Below are 21,819 nucleotides of genomic sequence, written 5' to 3' on the forward strand. Positions count from 1 at the left end.
ACATATCTCGTCTTTCTCCCAATAGGAATAGCAGAGACATTGAAACGCCAAATGACACGTTTCTGGCAATCATCATCATCATCAGCCTGTGTTTATCCACTGCTGGAAATAGGCCTCTCCAATGGCACGCTACTGAGCTTTTCTGGCAATCACCTCAATTACATTATACTTTACTCGGAAATCCGATACCCCTTGTTTGGCAGTCGCAGAGAAAGTCTCTCACAAAAGTAAAAAATCATTTTTTTTGTCCTAAATATCCACCATTTAAAATTCCTCAATAATGAAAGCAATTAACGCATCGTAAAGCTTAGGACACACTGTTCGGAATGAAAAATAAAATGACACGAAATAATCACAAAGGAATTTTCCCTTTGACGATATCACGCGTCGTCGCCTCGACGAGCATGCTTTGATGCGTCTATTAAAATTTAATAATTTCCTCTATTCTCTTTGTCAAATGAATGGGATTTGATACATTTTTGTTGCTATTTGATGTATTAGATTCATTTTGAATATTAGAACTGATGATGTTTGATGTTGGAATGTTTCATTTTATTTTAATTGTTATTTTTGATTATAAAATAAAATGTCACTTGAAATGAAACTTAATTAACAAAATGTTTAAGTTGTGTTTTGGGTTGGCATAAGTGGACACATACAATGTCACATGGACTTTTCAGCCAGCTATGTTATAAGATCCCTTTTTTTGAGGGGGGAAAATCATCCAATGTCTCCCTCTGAGCTAAATGATCCAATGATTTCACCCGCCAAAGGCGAGGCAAGAGGGTCTGTCAGACTCTTACTGACTAAAAACCACCTCGTTCCTATTCCTTCTTCTCGAGCCGGAGCCCCGGTAGCCTACTAGGTAGTCCGCAGCTCCGGGCTATAAGTCCCTTGTTATAGAAGATGAACAAGTCAAAATACCAAAAAACCACAAATAACACTTTACTTAAACTAAGAATTGAAATGCCTGACTATCGTACTAGCGACCACTCAACCAACGTCAATTTTTTTTATAAAAACATGTCCAATTTCGTTCCTCACATTTGATTACGTGAAATTGAAACCGTGTATGTCCGAAAACGAAGCTAATACGCGAACAAGAGAGAGAAAATAATAATAGAGGGATAACATTACATCAAAGCATTTTATATTTGTCCAATATGCTTTGGATTTCACTCAATGCAGTCCGAAAGAAAATTAAATTGCCTCCCCTTCGTCCATTTTAAAGGTCTCCTGTTTTATTTTTTTCTTTCTTTAAAATATCGCATTACCTACGTGTGTCGAGGGCTTTATATCTGTCTTGTTATTTTTTTTATTTGCTTTAATAAGGGAAACCTTAGATTTTTAAGGGCGGTTTGGTTTCCAAATATATGTTTAGTTTTGGTTGTTTGTATGTTGAGTGATATGTCGGGTTTGTTAGTTGTGGGCTTAAAATATTTATTTGACCAACCCCTACTGAGATTATTTTTTTTTTACTTCAGACTTCAGAGTTGTTGTAGTGAAAACTTAAAGTGTAGTGTGTACTGCGTTTTAGTCAGGTATTGTTGGATTACAAATCTCTTATATGGATAAAGAGTATATTTTATTTTTTTCACAATTGGGACAAATGATGTAATGTAATGTTTAATGTAAGTAGCTATCATATTATTTTAAACCTGTAATGATTTAAGTAAGTATGGCGATAAAAAATAAATAAATAAGCAAAAGTATAGTAGTATTGTTAAATAATTAGACATTTACAAACATAGTCTTAAGATTTAATTGATTGTTCTACATCGAACACACACAGTTATATCGTAAGTACACACAACCCCATTATATCAATCCAACTATCACTAAAGATGACCTGTCACAACCAAACAGACTAACAGACAACCCATTACAAATCACATTTCCATTACAATCTTAGCCATCGAAATAACTTTACATACTAAATATTCTACATCAAACTCTAAACAAAAGTTAGAGGAGCAATACCGACTAAAGCCTTTCACATTTCAAAACCAATTCACTCACAGGCATACAAATGAACAATACTCGTATTTCGTGGCCCAACACTAGGTTGAAATACCAACATACATTTTACACTCCACCTCAACTTCCCTCACTCTTATGTAGAAGTATATAGAGTTGATTTTTGAATGGTTCGGAGTTTCACAGTTGTCTAAGGTATGTGGTAAAGCGACAATTAACTCGAATTCTACTTCTATTTGCAAATGGATTGGATTGCCTTGAAGCGAAATGGATGGCAATTGTTCTTGTGCGTCTGATTGTAAATGTTTACAGTTATTTGACAATAGATGGAGACACTGTTTCTGGCTTTGATTTGTGTTTAAGAGTTTGCTTTGCTGCCGTAAGTTGAGATAAAGTGTTAAGTAACTTTGTTGACGACAACGCATTTGTAACGCCTCTGGTGTTTCAATGTGTGGCGGCAATTACTTACCATTAGGTGATCTGTCAGCTCGTTTTCTGGATTATTCTACAAAAAGAAATGAGTGAAAAGAAGTGCAGAAGAGAAGAAGAGAAGTTCAAAACTAAGTATTAAAAAAAATGTAGTTGCAACATCGTATAAGTGCTATCAAGCGATATAATAATCACACAGAAATCATTAAAGTATAAAAAAATTAAACAGGTATATGTCATCATAATTATTATTTTATAAAAAAAAAACGGTTAAAACCCAACCAACCGACTCCTCGCACAAAAATCTAAAGAAACAAAAATAAAAGCCAAACTTATATTTTCGTACAGAAACAATTGAGACGGCCATTGAGAAAAGTTAAGCGATAAGCAAGTTACATGTAATGAAAGTATGGCGCTTCAGAGCCGGATATTGCGTCACTATAGTACTTAATATAGGAGATAAAAGAAGGAAGTGTACTATTGTCTCCTCGGGAGGACCGGCGGAGTTGGGGAGGTGGTAAGGTTTCTTGGGGTGTGGATATGGCATTGTACTAGGGTACAATGTGCTCAAAAGAGTGTACACGTTATTTTAAATTAAAAATAGGTACACTGTGGAAAACGTTTTGATATTTAATGATGTAAGTAAGTATAGTAAAATTATTTTTGATAAGGATAATAGTTTTAATAATGTGATACGTTTCATCATTATTCAAAAGAGTAAATTAAGTGAGGCAGAAAATAAACTACTATCACTTATAAGTGTGCCAATATACAAACTGCCAATTTATAAGAATCTTAATATATTGGGAAATCGAATACCAAGTAGCCCAAATATTGAGTTAATGCCTTCTCCACAATTTCTCGCATCTAACATTTATTCTTACTACATTAAATACTAGAGATAATAAGTGTTGATTTTGTTCAATTTTCCTCGTTATTTCGCTTCCACCGTATAATATTATCGTCACAGTCACACGATATATTTAAATTAAAGATAAACACAGCAATATTTGACATCTTTTGTTTTTCTTTCGTAAAAATAATATTTGCTACGAAATTACTACGAGCGCTACGGCGTAGCTGCTACGTTTGCTATGGCTACGAATAGAAAACGAAACGTTTTATCATAAGCGTAGTCAACGAGCATTATAAGAATTAAAACTCACAATTCGATATTGTTTCCATAAATAATACTTTTGCTACTTAAATTACCATTTAGGTAAACTGTGCGCTACCCGCGAAACATTCTGCTTCGCAAAGCAAAACTGTGAAATGAGCTGTCATCATCGGTATTTCCAAACCGATACGACCTTCAAGAAAAGACTCATTTTTAAAACGCCAGCAGCTCATCTATAACTTCTCTGATGTTGCGGGTATCCACGTGCGGCGCTGATCACTTACTATCAGGTGACACGTCAGCTAGTTTACTTTTCCATAAAAAAATAATAGATATCATAATTAAATAACACATTCCCACATTAAACTTTATTTATTCTCATAACAATAAAAAGGGGATCCATCTTCCACTACTCTCAAGATAACAATGTAAATTACACCATCTATCCAAGGGTAATTTGCAAGGAAACCTAGCAGTAATTATGCTAAGTGCAGTACAGGAGATGTAACAAAAAGCTTTGATTAATAGCATCAGGAATATCGGTCTAGACGGTAAATAATGAGTTGGTATACAATAATGTGAATCAGCGAATTTAGATTGAATAGTTCTTAAATTGATGGGGTTAGAGTTCATTGTTGAGTGTTTTGATTTTGTTTCTGAAATGTGTTGTTGTAAGATTGTTTGGCATATTGTTCAGTGGGAATGATGATGGCCAATGGTTATTAAAATAATAAGGAAATGGACTTTTATTATAACTTTCGTGACACTTAATTAAAGAAAATTAATTATTATTTAATTGGCTTATTCACGAAACAGTTTGACAAGGAACTCGACTAGTTTCAAGCCATGCTAGAGGCTCATGAGCAGTATTCCACGACACAGGATGTGGTGATTGTTGCGCTACTACTGGCGACTCGAGACTACATTATAATTAAAGAAATAGACTATTCATTTTTTTGTTAGGCTGGCTATCTTAGTGTTGCATTTATTAAAAAGCGTATTTAAATTGATTTTAAAATATCAGTAATGTCTTATTATAATATAATCCGAACAGTTCCAAACAATTTGTTTTGTTGGACAAAATTAATGAAGTGAAAATCCGAAGTTGTATCGTTAACTCGATGTGCATTCGTTCCATCAAACTTCGACCTCAAAGGAAAGAACTTTATTACTGAGTTTACCTTTTAAATATGTTTTGAAGAACTGAAATATTTAATTTTGTCAGCTATAAAATAAGGGAGTAGACTGGGTAAATGAAAGCGTCTATTTAGTCTGCCAGTGTTATTCAATAAAAACTGTTTTTTAAACAGGATATTATTGCCTTCAAAAGTTATAGTACGTACCTCTATTTTTTAAATCGGGTAGTATACCTTAAACTTTCTCCTGGGTCTGATAAGACTATGCTGAAATCGCACTAAAATCGATTCAACCAAACTCGAGATTATCGCGCACAAACATGCATACATACAAGTCAAACTAAGAGCCTTCTTTTTTTTGAAATCGGTTAAAAAGATATCAATTGTTTCGCATTGGAGCTGGTAGCAAAAAGAAAAATACTTGTCCAAGATTTTTAATAATTCTCATATTCATATTATATGCCCTTTAAAATATATACTATTATTTCAATTAACTGTTCGTAATTCTTTATTAACCATATAAGCGAGTGAAGTTAAGTTCAATTTCAATTAATTGTTCGTCAATATTCTTTATTAACCATACAAATGGGTGAAGTTTATAACAACAATGACATAAGTGATACATAAGTTGACGAGTTCTAAAGGCAAAGATATGTTGATGGGAATTATCCTCCATATTCTGTATCTGAACGATCTTATCTTAGTGTATTGTAAAAATAAGTTGATCTCTTCTTTGGAACGGTTATCTGAAATAAAATAATATATTGTGTTTAGCTTTAACTTCATGAGAAGCTAATATTTTGGAATTGTTATAAGACATACATAGTATAAGAAGAGAAATGGTTTGATGATGTCGAAAATGAAATAGATTAAATCTTCTTTAAAAGGGAACCGCCTTAAATTTTCTTCATCGCTTCTATTTTTTTAAATCAGGTAATATCCTGAAAGCCATTTCCTTTTCCTAAGTCTAAAAAATGCCATACTGAAAACCGCATGAATATCGGTTTTGTCAAACGCGAGATAAATATACATAGGTCAAACTAAGAATCTTCTTTATTTGAAGTCAATTTATTAAAAATAATCGATGATAACACAATTATTTGATTTAAATCTGGATGTTTATAATTAAGGGAGTGCTAAATAATTTAATAGATTTTCCTAAATATCAAAATGTGCAAGATATTTCATGACAAATTCTATGTATTTACTTACCATAAGAATCAATAAGTCTATGCATGAGGAACCGTTGTATTCGATCAACTTCGACAGCGTAAAACTCCACGACCACAAACGGTGAGAAGAGCAGCATAGATATTTGTGATACATGGAGCAAAACATAACCGAGGGACTCGAACGGTTCCTGGAAAAAATATAATTTAAAAGCTGTTATACTGTTTTCGAATTTGTATGGTCTTACCATATCTTGATATCCATAAATGAGTAACGAATCGACTTTCTTGCTCGTTCTTCTCCGTTCGAAACTATACTTTGGAACGAGCACCTAGCTGCACTGACGGACAGACTGAGAGACTATTATTTGTTGACGTTTCAAAAGTACCTATGTATTTATGGTTTAATTGGGATAAATGATTTGACTTTGACTTTATCGGAGAACAACCATCGCTGAGCAAAAACTATCTAGCAAATGCTGTACTATAGCCCGCCATTTGCCCCTATTTGTTGCCACTCATCTTGAATAAATTGGAGTTTACATTTCTAAGACACTGATGTTTAAGATAATACTCACATGACCTTCAATTGCTGTTAGTATGTGGTAGACATTTGTTATTAATTTTGGTAGACTTCCAGCTACACTCAAAAATAACTGAAACAAATTGAAAGATTATAATACTTATTAACACGTAATTAAAGGTTAGAATTTATTTTAGTGTTGAAAATGTCATACAATAAAGTTATTTCTGAAATTCTTACCGATGCATGCAGTTCAGGCGTTATAACATCAACCAAATCAGCAATACTTCTATAGAGATGCAAACAAAATTTAATCTTATCCTCTCTTATACTTTTATTATTCTTCACGTATAAATAATAATCACTCTCGGGAGACTCCTCCAATCTTTTCCGAAGAATCGTCAATCGATAACGAACAGCATCGAATAGTATGCATCGCCAGACTCGATTGAAATCGAGAGCGATTAAAGAGAATTGCCTTATCACGTATAGAAACACATCGTTATAACAGATGTAGGTATAACAATACAATAAGGAGTAAGAGAGTCTAACAGACCACGTTATAATAGAGAAGATGGCCAGTTTCCACAAGCTTTGAATGTGATGACGCCAATTGATTCTCAAATAGCAATCGATTTCAATTAACATACTGAAGAACACTTCAGTTCGACTGCGGAAGAATAATATAAGAATCACTGACGTCGAATACTCTAATAAAGACCAGTATTGCGACAAATCTTCTGGGCAACAAGATATTGTAGAATATACAACCAACACGACAAGACTGCAGCAATAAAGTCTCACGGAAACATTGAAAATTCTACCATTTTTTATATTGAAATCGTAGCCACAGATCAGCAATATAATTAACAATGGTCGGTATAATCGGAAAAGTTGATTTGCAATTTGATTTTTGTTATTTACAACTTTGTTTGGCATTGTGGGTTCGTGGTTTAATTAATTTTTGGATATTGACCGGGTAGCGGGTACTCGTATCGCTCACAAAGCCACGTCGCGTTTGTTTGGGTGTGGTTCGTTTGTCCACTCGATTTTGGTAGACACGGATGAAGGTAAACTAGTGGGTGTGTTAGTTAATGATTTCGGATTCGGTGCTGTTTTTCTTTGATAGATTTTTTATATGTAATTTACCAGCTAGGACTTTAAGTATCATTGATTAATACAAAGTGAAAGAAGCCAAATTATAGTCATATGAACATTTTTGTTTTTATATCAAACTACACTGAGAGAAAATCTGTCTCGATGAGGCTTATCTATTAAGCGGGGCTCGATCATTCTTAAACTCACAAATAAAATTTCGACGTTTAGGTATGAAAATCAGACTACGTTGAAAATCTCTCTCTATCTTAACTAAAAATCACGGTTTACCCACGTACATTAATGGAGAAAAGCTCTACTAGTTTCGAGTCACAGAAGAACTCTTCATCATGAGTAGCTACGACGTCCTATTGAGCGTTTCTCGCTAAACAAACGTGGATAAACCGTGATTTTTTATTAATTTAGTATGTCTCACGATAGTGATTATAAAAATATCACTCTCAATTTGGCCCGAAGCCCAAACTACATTATTTTTAATACCAAATCCTTAATCAAGAACGAACTAACACAAAAACGTCAAAGCTTATCGCGTTATAGTTAAAATGACGCGTTCGCAGCTAACAAAGACTTAAACCATAGTTCAGTTTAACAAAGCCATATTTACAAAGGTTTAGTGTGTCCGTCACTGTTTAGGAAGGGTTTAGACCGTAATGCTGGCACACAATACAATTTTAGTTAATAGAACCATGTTTGGGATATAATTTTATCTTAGGGTTTTATTTTCTGATCTTTGTATCGTGAAGGTTTTCTTTTCAGGGTTGAATTTCTATTTTAAATTGTTGTGTTTGAAAGGATTTCTTTTAGTTTTAGTTTTGTACGGAATTGGTTTTGTTTCAAGGTTTAAAGATATTGTAGGAAGTAAAACAATTGTCTATACTTAGTAAGTTTTTATTTGAAATACTTAGTGTAACTGTAATTACATTTTTGTATAACGTGGATATGCCAGTCAACGAGTCATTATAATTATGTCTACCAGTTACACAAAGGTAGTGGTAGAGGTAATGTAAAGACAAATTACTACTGAGAAATTTTCGAAAAACTGAAGAAAAAAATCGAACCCGAGATCTCTTGCCGCCCAGTCGCACTTGCGACCACTCGGTCAACGAGCAGCAAATTCGATGTAAGTGATACATTTATTTAGAAAACCAAACTAAAATAAAATTGCCACCAACACTCAAAATCAAAGACTACCTAACTTCAAACTGCCTTCAAAAACTACAACAAATCACACAAAGTACCGTACGGTACTACACTAAAAACAAACAATAGAAAAACGAGCAATAAGGAGAAAATGTCGCGTCAATAAAAAGCAAACTAAATTGTTTAAGACCGGCCATTAGTTGCCGGTCGGCAATCAACATGCTCTTACACTATTAAGTTGTTATAGCCTCGTGCTTCGTGGATCCGTGTTAGAATGTGTTCGGGACAAATATGGAGGTGTTAGTTCGGACGGTAGAGGAAGAAATTTGTAGATTAAAAATTGATATATTAGACGTGATTTAGCCCTGGATTAGGTAGAAAATCTGTTAAAATTACGTATCTATTTACCATGGAATTTTACGGTTTAATAAAGAAAATGTATGTTACAAATTAAGCATAAAATTCCTATACAATAGAATCAGGCGTCACTTTGCGGAAATCCATACTACCCTTACAATACAATAGAATTTTAGGTTTTAGACTATAAGCGGAATTAAATCTGAAAATTTTATGTATTGTTAGAATTATTCCTAACCGCTATTAAAATAAGAATACTACGTCAATATTCTACAATCCTGTGTATATAATTGAGATTATGAGTTACATCACAAAACTTTAGATAGATTTGAAGTCTCTAAATCTATGATTACACTTATAAATACAATAGACATTAAAACGATAAAAAACGTACGTATCTACGGATAACCTTCTACATTTTGGCATCTACAATACCGTATCCATCGCACACAAATAGTGGCAGATCTGAGTACGTACCACGCCACGTCCGCGGCCCCTCTTCCCGATTGTCGTTAAGTTGAATGATTGAGAACTTACGCTTTCGACTTCATTGCATTCAATTTGTCTAGTGTACAGGGTGATGGTACAATTTACTTACCTATTTTTATTTAAGCAAAACAAATATTATTAACGTGTATATAGATATACACTATATAATATAATTAAGTAAAATTAAGTGTTTCTTTCGTTGTTGTTTTATAAAGTACAATTTGTAATTTGGTAAACATATTAACATGTAAATTAATTATTATGTTGTCAGCTCACTCACGTAACTGTTTGACGGAACTCGACTAGTTTCAAGCCATGCTAGAGGCTCATATTCATGAGCAGCGTTCCGCGATAATCGCCGCGTCGTGTGTTCCTCGTCAAACAGTTACGTGAGTAAGCCGATAACATAATAATTAATTTAGTATGTCTCATGAAAATTATAATATAAATATTAACATAATATATTTTTTGCAATTCTAAAACAAGGTCATTTTAGTTGTATGTATATTATTTTGTTTTCTTTTTGCTTCCATTTCAAAGTAGATTGTGGGAAGCATTAAGAGGTAGAAACAAAGTCTTAATTATCTAATTAACAACTAACTTGAGCTTCAACCTTGGCCTTGCTTAGTAGATTAGTTTGCAAACTTCGTTAATGAACTAGCTTGTTTAATTAACTGAGATGTTTCTTTAGCTCTTTTTTTTATTTCAAGGTAATCTTATAATCTGGTCTTTTAATGCCTTTATTATAGTTATAATAAATAAATAATACAAGGCAAACAAAAATTATCAACATTCGTTTGAAAAAAATAACTATTTTATAAAAGAAAACTACCTACAATACGAATACACCGTAAAAGTACTTTTATAGTACAAATTTATAGTACAAAAAAGTATTTTAGTTTTTCTCAAATATTTACAATGCAAAAAAAGCCTTTGTATTTTAATAAATTTGTATAGTTGACACTATACATACTACAAAACATACTACCCAACTATACATACTACACACATGTACAGAGTACACATAAAACATCATCCTGTGCACAGTCTAAAGCAAGTCGTCAGGTTGTCGCATCGGGTATCGCGATGTAAATAATAATGGCGAGTATTTTCACCCTACAAACCCTACAACACACGTTCAGTACTAAGTGATGTAGTTTCTGTTGACTACTGATGAATTAGTTCCAAGTCGGCACTAATGGTCCTCACTTACTCTATTACGTAGAGGACAATCGGGCTAGGCGAATTGTGAATATTTTACTAGTAACGAGGTTTTTGTTTTGGAGGGGATGGGTTAAATGGTTAGTTTGTTTTAGTTAGTTTGTAGTTTATTTCTTTATTGCTATGATTGCTTTGAAAGTGTAAGGGAAGAGTATTTGAAGTATTCAGAGGCTAGTTGATAAGTATCTATATGTAATTATGTCTTTTCTAAAATAACTAAGAAGAAGTGAGAGCACCAATATAAATTATGCGCAAACCTATTCGTCTCCTGATCCGGAGTTGCAGGCTACCAAGCGGGTTTACCAGCGCGTTGGCTCGAAACGCAAAAGTAGGAACAGGGTGGTTTTTAGTCAGTAAGAGTCGATCTAACACTCCTTCTCACCTCACTCAAGGCGAGAGAAGTCATTGGATGTTTTTCCCCCTTAAAAAGACATATCCCTTCATGTTATCGATTTATTAATAATACCAAGTCCTAAATAACGTAATATGTAATTACGTCAAATATGTAATACAAAATGCATAAAAAAAAAATGCACATGTATTGTTCTCTTTACAGACGTCTCATATACAAAATACTCCATTCTCCATTTTGCACCTCTTGAAAATTTCGTATAAAATTGCCGGTTTCATAATCCAGCGACTAAACTATAAAGTCAAACGGTTCCAGTCAAAGGCATGGAGCCAGATTACAGTTCTTTTCGTTTTTTGTTTATAATTGAACGCTTTGTGGTAAAACTTCTGTCTGGTTCTGTCAATGGACGGTGGTGCTTTGGTGGGGACGTGGATGCACGAGTTGTGGATGTGACGTTCCTTTGTTTATAAATCATTTTGGTTGATATGTAAAATATAGAAAACTTATAGGAGGCCCATATTACCCCCCTTCCTAATCTTTCCAATTCTGGATTCCCCAACAACCCTTAAATTCCTAACCCCCAAGTCGTGGAATGCTGCTATTGAATATGAGCCTCTAGCTTGGCTTGAAACTAGTCGAGTTCCTCGTCAAGCAGTTACGTAAGTAAGCCGATAACATAATAATTAATTTAGTATGTCTCACGAAAGTTATAAAAAAACAAATCCTCTTGTATAGAAGAGATATATAAAAGTCATTGTTATCTAAAAAAAATATGTTTAAACAAAGAGTACAAAATTTAATCCAACCAAAATGCCTCCTCCACAAATTCCAATATCTATAATAATCCCCACTTCTTTCTGAAGTAGAAAATTGTTCCGAACAACTTTCTTTGTGCGCTGACCGCTTGAATTTTTTACTATTAAATCCACTGAGAGTTAAACGCTAAAACCTGCCAGGTACAAACAGGTATATTACCAGTAAAACCTGCCAGGTACAAACAGGTATACTTACCAGTGAAACTAGTGCTGGTAATACCGGTGTAATTTTACTGGAGATTCGCAAGTAAAATGCGAACGGCTTTTTGGGAACAAGCTCTGTAGTATTTGAAGTGGACGAGGATGGTGGGTGCATTTTTATTTGTGGAAGGTTTTAGTTTAAGTAATGATATAGTGTAGAGTTCTACGTTTACAAGTATATGTAGGTAAAATGGTATACACTGGAAAGTGGACTCTAATGTGATCATATTACGAGCAATTTTTAGTTAACATGTATTGGCCGTCTCCCTAAGTGTACGACATATGTAACAAATAGTCTGCTATATCTGGTCAATTGAGCACACTAACTGGATTGGACAAACAACATACATCATTTGGGTGTTATAAGAAATTTATAATGTTATACGTTGCAATTAATTGCTCTACTCTACCATTAATACCCACAAAAACAGACACCAATTTATTCGAAAAATAACATTCTATTCACAAAAATCGCTATCGACTTTGGATATCCACCAATTACTTTCCTACCTTACCGTTGCTATGGCAACTCAATTAGGTGGCCGGACAAAAGACTGATGTCCATATAATGATCGCCATTATGCGTCCACTTGAGTCGCTATTATTTCGGTCCACACAAAGGTTGCTGTAGCGATGTTCTGAGGGCACTTCTGCCAGCCCCTGTTGAGAGATATAGGGATTATGTTAGTGTATTGTTGACTGTTTGGCTTATTGGTTGGTGGCTGGAAAAATATTGGTGCGATTTGTGGGTGTGGAAAAGTTTTGTATAGTTGTATTTTATTAACTATGCAATAGGGATGATGACGAGGTATGAAAATGTACATTACATAAATAAATCTATTTAGTCCATCAGTTAGATAATGAAAAAATATTACAGACGTATTTTTTATTTTGTATTTTTTAATAAGCATCAATCAGAGACGATACCAAAGTTGAAGATTGAACTACTATTATGAAAATCATATATTGCGCGAACTGCTAACGAGTGGAATTCTTTGCCTGCGTCTTTATTTTCTGAAGAGTGTCTTTAAGGCCCGAGTGAATAGGTTGCTTATAGGCAAACGTGGTCCATCGTAGGCCGCATCATCACTCACTAGGCGAGATAGTGACCAAACGTCGACCCATAAAATATACAAAAAAATATTCTAGAGTTAGTATCCGAGTTTTATAGTCAACCATAATACTTATGAAGCAGTTTAAGCTTAGCTTCATCAATTTACCATAAGGCCCATACCCATAGTCCCACAAACCATACAAAGACTCAAGGTACCATCATTACGACACCATAATTTAAAAAGGGTGTCGGCAAACATCCGACTAAGATGGATGCTGTGCCGGAAGCGGAAATGGTCCCGAATCGCTTGTGTATCTACCCTCTTAGGATTCATTTTTCACTTTGTATAGTGTTAGTTGTTAAATGTAAGGCGTTAGTGCTAATGGTGGGTTAAGTGATGCGGGATCGTGGGTCAATGTCTTTGGATAAGTAATTTTATTCTTGTTTGCTGTAGATTAGGAGCTAAGTGATTAGCTGATGTTATTATATGTGTAACAAATATTGTTTCGATATATAATATTGGTGGCGTAGCTATAAGTTATGAGTTAGGGGGTCTCGAGCAAAGTAGTATTGGGTTTTATCGGTTTCTCAAAGTTCCTAATAGTAGCACAGTGAGTGAGACAGGGCCTGATGTATGGCAATAGGCTGATCTCCAATACGTGTGATGAAAAGCATTACTAGGGAAAAGGTTAATGTGTTCATTATTTTTCATCTTTCTGTCATATCCTTCTGAGAACCAAAGCTCCTTGCTTAACAATCGCACTTTCGACAACACGACCTAAGAGATATTTCAATAAAACGAGACGAGATTATTGAAAATATGCTCAATAGCACAAATAACCCAACCATACTTTAATATGATTTAAAAATAATATTCAGAAATCTGTCTGCATCATAATAACGTTCTGTCTGTCACAATAAAGACAAGAGGGGTGAAGATATGAAGTTGGGGTCGCGGGGTAATGATCCGGTGTCAAATGACCCGAGCTCTAGTTCACTGCTGATACTCGATCGTTACGGATTCATAGTTATTGTAAGTAAAAATAAATATGAAAATGGAGAAGTATTTGGCTCTACTTAAATATGTATTAAGACATTGGAAGGATGTGGTATAAGAATAAAATATTTGCCTGAAGTTTCACCAACTCGACCAAAGCCTCACCAACGTCGAAAGAGGCAACTTTATATTTGATAGTGATTAGATAGAAGTGATAAAATTGAATATTTTTAACCCTGGGTTTTATGGCGTTTAATGTAAAGCAAGGCCTCTTATGAAAGCGATTGTCCAGTGATGTCAGTCAATGAAGAAGATGACGATGATGAATTCTTGGTTTGGAGATTATCGCAAGACCTCTTATGAAGCCAATGTCCAGCAGTGGTCAGTTAGAGACTGTCAATGAAAATAATGACGATGGTGAGTTATGGTTTTCCAAGTTATAATTTCTCTATAGCCACGAACATGAAATCACAGACTATTGTCGTGAGATAGGAACAACGAGACTGATAAATAAATCTTGATGAATGCGTCATATTTCTATGAGCCATATTACGTTGTATATTTATATGTACATAGGTATAGAGTTGTCCCGATTTCCAACGCAATCCACGATAAAGCATCACAACTCCGAATCAGTAATTAGCAGTATGTCTGATAAATGACACGGTTGAGTAGCGAAGGGTGTTCTCTAAATAATTATACTTAAATCCGAGTCGTAAATCAGAAGGCACTTAGCATGCAATTAGCATACAACAGATGGGAATAAATCATTGTTTCACGCTGCTGATCTTGTGATTGTGGGTGGGATTGGTTCCTGGGTTGGTAGAAATACTTCTGTCATTTTGCTATTCAGTGAAACTGCATTTTTTTTTGTCAGACGAATTTAATTTTTTTACCTACTTTACCGAAAGAAGATTTTTAGTTTTGTTTTTCTTCAAGTAGTTAAGTTTGTAAGTCGAAATCATCCAATGACTTCTCCCGCTTTGGGCGAGGCGAGAGGGAGTATCAGACTCTTACTGACTAAAAACCACGTTCCTACTCATGCTTTTAGAGCCGGAGGCCTGGTAACCTACAGGCAGTCCGCAGATCCGGATCATTGTCTAAATCTGAAATAGGAAAATCCAATAACACACAACTCTTTGTGGAAACGAGACAACAACCTGCCTATGACATCGCTTCAAACGCAGTTATATTTTAATAATTATATTATTCTTAATACTATGGCCATAAATCAGAAGTCCTTAGCACCTGATTAGCATACAACAAGAGGGTGTGAATCATTGTAACACGCCCCTTCGGTGTGAGAGCTTGTATCGGAACTGTGTACTAATAGCTATCTATAGTGCATGATTAATGGGTTATTGAATTAAAAGATAATTCGCACAGTAAAACTGCGGGATGAGCTGTTAGTGGCGGTATTTCCAAACATTCGGCAGAAGAGCGCATTCCTTTTTAAAAGGCCGGCAACGCACCTGTTTTGTTACGGGTGTCCATAGGCGCCACTGATCGCTTACCGTCAGGTGATACGTCTGATTGTTTACCCCCAATCTGGGAACAAAATATAAAAACGTAACTGCTGGTTTTTATTTAAGTTTATCTCAAAGAAGGTGAGCCAATTGCCGAATACTGGAAGTAATTCTAGATTAAACATTAATATTGTGAATTTCCAATCAAACAGTCCGATAATTATTTAGTTCAAACTGGGAATTTAACCTAGAACAGAAAAGTTAGCACAATCATCATCATCATCATATCAGCCACAAGACGTCCACTACTGAACACAGACCTTATAGCTTATGCATTACGTTTTACTAAAAGTAAGGCAGTATAAGTGAAGACTTCTAACAATAACAACATACAGTCATGACTCACTCAACAACCTTCCATTTAATCTTACAGCTCCTCACATAAATCCTAACTTAGATCATTTAAGTTTGTACATGTACAACACTAATAAAAACACACATTAAATTTAAAAAGTTTTAAGTTATTTTTCAAGTAAGAAAAGTCGTAAAGCTATTTAAGACGTTTGAGTTTTGAGTCGAGAATAGACGTAATAGATGTTCGACTAGAAGTTGCAGCCTTGCCTAGTGAGTATTAGATTGTGTGTTAATGTTTGTTTTTATCTATCATTTATTAAAATAATAGCATTTCTCTTGTTCACCCACGTTCATAAGGAGGGAATCACGGCGCTTTCATTTAAGAACCACACACAATCTGGCATGGCACCTTGTTGTAAAAGCGCTCTGCTCATAGATTTTGGATTTTGGATTATTATTTAGTAGAAAATTAGGCAATAATATATCTAATTATAAAAGGCCTTACAAATTCATCCAGGAACAACATTAAAAGACAACCAACCATAATATTTCCACCATAATCCTCATAAGCTAACATAACGACAAACTATAACAAGAACTTCCAAAGTTATAAAGTAAATACAACCACCATTAAGTACCCATCATCATTAAATACAATAATATTACTTTGTCTAGTAGCTCCAAGCAATTACAATAGGTTAATTACTACGCTTTATGCGCTACGCACTTGCTACGGAGTGCTACGCGAAGAGCTACGGTGCTACGAAATTTGGGTCAAGTGGTTTTTCAATATTTTCACTGTATATGGCGTAGGCAAGGTGGGTTTGGGTTGAAAATGTAGGACAAAATGCTTCAAGTATGAAAATGTGGGACAGCATGTTTTAAAATGAAATAAAATAAGTTTGGGTTCTTATGAAAAATAATAAGGGGAAGGGCATCGGGATTGGGAAGCGTAGGGAGCGGGGTAATTGAGCCTCTGGTAACCTTAATCATACAACGTAAGCATGGTTTCACGACGGTTTTCTTTTATGCTGTGGTATCACTCCGGTCAAGCCGGCCCATTCGTACCGAAGCATAGCTCTCCCACACTTAAATATTATCTATCATGACAGTAATAATAATTATTTCAATTTATTTTTCTGTAGTAGGTAGCATTTCATGTTGACTTATATACCTAATTACAGTCTGGCCGCCCAGCATCCCTGTCGCCGGCGGCAGTGTTGTGAGCAATCACTCGTTTTACTACCCTTTGTCTTCTTAAATCGTGGTGACACAACTAGCTTGCATTCGCTGTAAGGATAGTGAATTAGATACAGGCTTTTGTAAAGATGGTTAGATTTTGTTTTTTAATTTTCTTGGTGATTGCCCTAGTTCAACAGCAGTCTTATGCAATGATAAGTATAAGATGTTCTGGTTATGTTACTTCTCCATAAAAGTAGTCTCATTAATCTTATTATAACACAGTTTAATATTGTTTTTCAAGTTCAATGATAGGTCGTTTAGTGAGTCTGTGGGCTTAGCTTTGTTTCGATTTCTAATTCGACAGAACTCGTTTTACATAGCCATTGTTTTTCGAATAAATAATTGTACATATGTGTGAGAACAATGCAGAGACACTGCAATGCTCAACACAAATGGTAGAAGTTATACATATATTATATGCTATGTACCTACACTGTATACTAAAGTTTAAAACCGTTTTTATTAGAACTTATTTACTGATCGCACAACACAGTTAATCCGTGATCATGGCGCTTGCAACAGTGCCGAAATATCGGAAACTCATAAAAATGAATAAACATGGTAAATATCCCGTCATAAGTTCTAATAATAGTGTTAGTGACCATGTCAGTTTAAAAACTTATATTGAAACCGTTTGCCTCAACGCGAGTACAAAAGGTGTCGGTATCAGATATCCGCCGCTCGTAAATGTGTGTCGACAAACAGTCGTCTGTGTGTAATGTCGCGGAACAACGACTCGCTTTATACTGAGATTTGTGAGCAAAGCCCTGATTAACGTGTGAGGCTTGCTTACAGCTCGTTTAGGAAATTCTTAATTGTTTTCTTTTTGGTTTGTTCGAATGAGGAGCTATTTTTAGGTGGCGGTTGTTAAAAGTGAGTATAGAAATTAATGTGACTTTGCTGTGTACCTTCTGTTACAAATATTAAAGTAACACATGTAAGGCATGTAGTGAATTTTATTATCATTATGTTAGCTACAAAACGCTCATTGTTCAACATAGGCCTCTTAAATAAGTTCAAGAGCCTCCCACAAAACGTACTTAAATTACTTCCAAAGTCTTCGGTTAAAGAGTTCTGTCGTAAAGTAAAAGTCTTTTGCGGAAATCTTTGTTTTTTAAAAAGAGTAGCATAATTTTGTAAGTTTTCGGTGACCCGACTACAATTATTATCAAGCCGCCTACGAAGCATAAGGATTATCGGAAAACTTCTATGTAAGAATCCTTTGTGTTAATATTGTCACCCTGTCATAAAAAAAGGATTCAATGATAAGCAACAATATCTAAATAAGGCTACAGTAACTTTATCTCGTTAACTACCAATTAAGATAGTCCACAAGGGGTAGAGATTGGATCGCTACTAAGTAATGGTACATATCTACGTAATATATATGTATGTATGTATGTATGTATGTACACTGCCGAATGAGTCGGCCGCACTATCGGTGAGACAATTATTTTCAACTGGACCGTATGACCGGCTGTGTCGGCTCGCATCATTGTTGCCTGCTAGTGGTGTTATGCTAGAGTTCTCAAATATTAATAAATTAGTCTTAATATACACGATATTTTTTAAAGGTTGGAGAACAAAAAAAGCTCCTAGCACCCAAACTTCTCCAAATTTACTACTACTCCAAAAAATAAATCGATTGAGTTGAGCCATTGCTCAACATTATAACCTACATTATAACTAGCTTCTGCCATCTTTCATGCTCTGCTTCTTCTCCGTCCTGTGGTATAAAAAGTCCTATCACCTAAGTCAACTCATAACCCTGTCTGTATGCCAAATTTCATCAACATCTATTCAGTAGCTTCAGCGTGATTGACGGACATATAGATTTGATAATATTGAGCTGTTTACTCTTGTATTAAATTATTAAATTACTTATACCGACGAAAAAATTATAGTATAATATACCAATATGAGTGTAATGGGCCAATTTTTTATGCACACTAGTATGAACTTACCCACACATGTATATTGTATAACCCTGTAAATGATAATAGTGTCGATTTGGTGCTTGTAAACTAGATAGTATTATCTCATGTACATTATGTACCTCCTTAATTTTCCACACAGTTTAATTATTCTCACATAAGCCTATCCAAAGCCAGCTAAATGCAAATCACTGATAATCCATTAGTGTTCCCTTATTGTGCGCCGCCACTACAACAATGCATGTGTACACTGTACACTGTAGTGCATTGTGCAGGGGGCACTCTGACCTCTCAGGGGGCCGGTAATTGAACGACAAGTTATTTGTTTTTATTTATTTTGGGGCTTTTTTGATGAAAGTCGTAAATAAACTTATATCTATAATATAAAAATAAGTCAAGTTTTACTTCCTGACGCTATAACTCCAGAACGCACGAACCGATTTCCAAGGTTTTGCATTCGTTGGAAAGGTCTCAGGCTCTGTGAAGTTTATAGCAAATAATAACGGCCAAATTTTGCCACAAGTCGTTATGGTACGCGGACGAAGTCGCGAGAAACTGCTAGTTTACTTATATATACTTAAATAAACGTATATTATTATTTGATTGGTCTAAAACTATCTTACTTGTTAAATTCAATAGATGATTGTAGTGTCTATTGAATAGTTTAAGAAGTATTAAATAGTTTAACAACTCTTTAAAACTAAATTAATTATAAAATCACGGTATTCTCACGTAAATTAATGGAGAAAGGCTCTTCTAGTTTCGAGTCACAGAGGGACTCTTCATCATTAGCAGCGTGTGCTGAAGCGGCGACGTCGCACAGCCTGCATCTTTATTTCAATCTTTAAAACTAGTATAAAGATTTGTACAGTATAAAAAACTAAAATTGCTGAGTGTAGCTACGTTGCTAAAAATTTCAGTGATATTAGAAATTATATTGGATTAGCTAGAACAACACCGTTCTCTACAAAATAGTCTTTTGCAATATTTACACCATAAACACACACTATGAAACCAAACCACATCACATTCACGACTAAAATGTAAACCAAAACCCGCGTACCTAGTAAACAAAATTTTAATTAATTTAAAATAGGAATTGCATTACAAAATGCAGCCTTCGTTATCTGAAACTGGCTGATTGCATGATGACTGTGGAACTATTCAGTTTTTAATTAAACCTATTTGCTGCAGACGTGTGTTAAGCGTGTACTAATTAGATTGAAGCGGTTACTGTCGGCTCGATGAAAAATTCTTATGTTATTTTCGGTTGTACGCTTTGTGGCGCTGCAGCGATTTATGGTGTGTTGTGAGTAGTTTTTTTTTTGTAGTGATAATGTCAGATAATATTTGTTTATGTTGATTCGAAAATTGTTCATATAATCGGTATGAAGTAATATGGGACAGTTTGCAGATTTGACGGCCGGAGCAGTTTTTATTCAAGGTTTCATAAGTATCGGGGTTAGTTAAGTATCTTTGAAATTTGACCCTGCGTCTGAAACGTTTGTAGATTTGTGTAATATTATTTAATATTTTGTTAGTTTTTTTGCACATTATTTTGTTTTACTAAGCTTTTTATTCCCATATTTTTGTGTCAACAATAATTTCTACTTTTCATCACTTGTCATTGCTATTTTTTTTTTGAATTCATCGGAATACCAATAATTACCAACCAGCCATTTTTTCGCTGTACACCGCTGCAGCGCCCCCTAATCCATTAGCCACAAGTAACCCAATAGTTTCATACTATCAATTAAAATAGGGGAACGGAACAACGCGTGATAATGAAACAGTAATCAAGTTAGCTAGTCATCAGCGGATGATTGCTTGCTGATGACTTGGTGGAACGTCAGTAATCTCTTTAGACTCCGCTTTCCATTAAAAGTGTAATAGATATAGTGGTTGTATTGGGTGCATATTGTTATGCATCTTGATTCTACTCTTTTTTAACAATAATTTTAAATACATAGTTAAAAAAATAGAAGTAAACGCAAGTACGAATAAAATCTAATAAATAAAACCCCCATGGGAGATAGGTGTGAGGTTATGTATGTATAGTATTGAAAGGAACAGCACCTAACACTCTTTGGATGTACAGCTTTAATTTTTCCACTTTTAGATTTTTTAAATTAGGTCAAATAGGAATGAATTTGAAATTGTAAGTATGTGAAGTACTTAACTTTATTGAAACTTTCTTCAAGCCAGATAACATTTACTACCAAACATCATTCACGCGCCTGTGGACGGCGAGCAAGCTCGCCACCGGACTACCTAGCGAGCTTACCGGGGCTCCGGCTCGGAAAAGCAGGAGTAGGAACGGAGTGGTTTTTAGTCAGTAAGAGTCTAGCATTCGGGGAGAAGTCATTGGATGATTTTCCCCCTCAAAAACCCCCTCATCATTATGATCAATCAAAAACTTCAATTCATTTTCAAACCTATCAATAAGGGAAATAACAGAAATCTATACTTACAAACATACTAATGACATAATGATTTTAAAATAACACAGGAAGTAATAACTTATTTCTCGCCCTCAATTCAAAAGTAGGTACTATTGATGTGTCAATTTATTATTTATTAAAGAAAAATGGACCTTATGTTTGAATAAATAGAGTATAATTTTGCTAACTGTACTTTGTGACTGTGTAATTTTTTTCTTAGGCAAAATAAACCTTATGGCGATGAAAATAAAATTGTATATTTTAGTTAAAATACTGTAATGACTTTATT

General features: G+C 34.6%; 1 protein-coding gene across 1 annotated transcript; it reads right to left on the minus strand.

Annotated features, from left to right (window-relative positions):
• Positions 1-5,232: 5,232 nt before the first annotated feature.
• LOC126911669 (uncharacterized) lies at positions 5,233-7,178 on the minus strand. Its single transcript, XM_050700064.1, has 5 exons — positions 7,156-7,178; positions 6,592-6,829; positions 6,407-6,484; positions 5,872-6,019; positions 5,233-5,405 (listed from the first exon to the last, which is right to left on the minus strand). Exons 1-5 carry the CDS (start codon positions 7,176-7,178, stop codon positions 5,233-5,235), a joined length of 660 nt encoding a protein of 219 aa, XP_050556021.1.
• Positions 7,179-21,819: the final 14,641 nt, after the last annotated feature.

Source organism: Spodoptera frugiperda, chromosome 18, assembly GCF_023101765.2.
Source record: "Spodoptera frugiperda isolate SF20-4 chromosome 18, AGI-APGP_CSIRO_Sfru_2.0, whole genome shotgun sequence".
Taxonomy (NCBI): Eukaryota; Metazoa; Arthropoda; class Insecta; order Lepidoptera; family Noctuidae; genus Spodoptera; species Spodoptera frugiperda.

Bases quoted from the DNA above. Each gene is read 5' to 3' on its own strand.
- LOC126911669 (XM_050700064.1), bottom strand. From the start codon at position 7,178: ATGGTAGAATTTTCAATGTTTCC. The intron at 6,830-7,155 runs GTGAGACTTTAT...ATACGTGATAAG, and splicing joins GTAGAATTTTCAATGTTTCC to GCAATTCTCTTTAATCGCTC. The intron at 5,406-5,871 runs GTAAGTAAATAC...ATTTTATTTCAG, and splicing joins TAGACTTATTGATTCTTATG to ATAACCGTTCCAAAGAAGAG.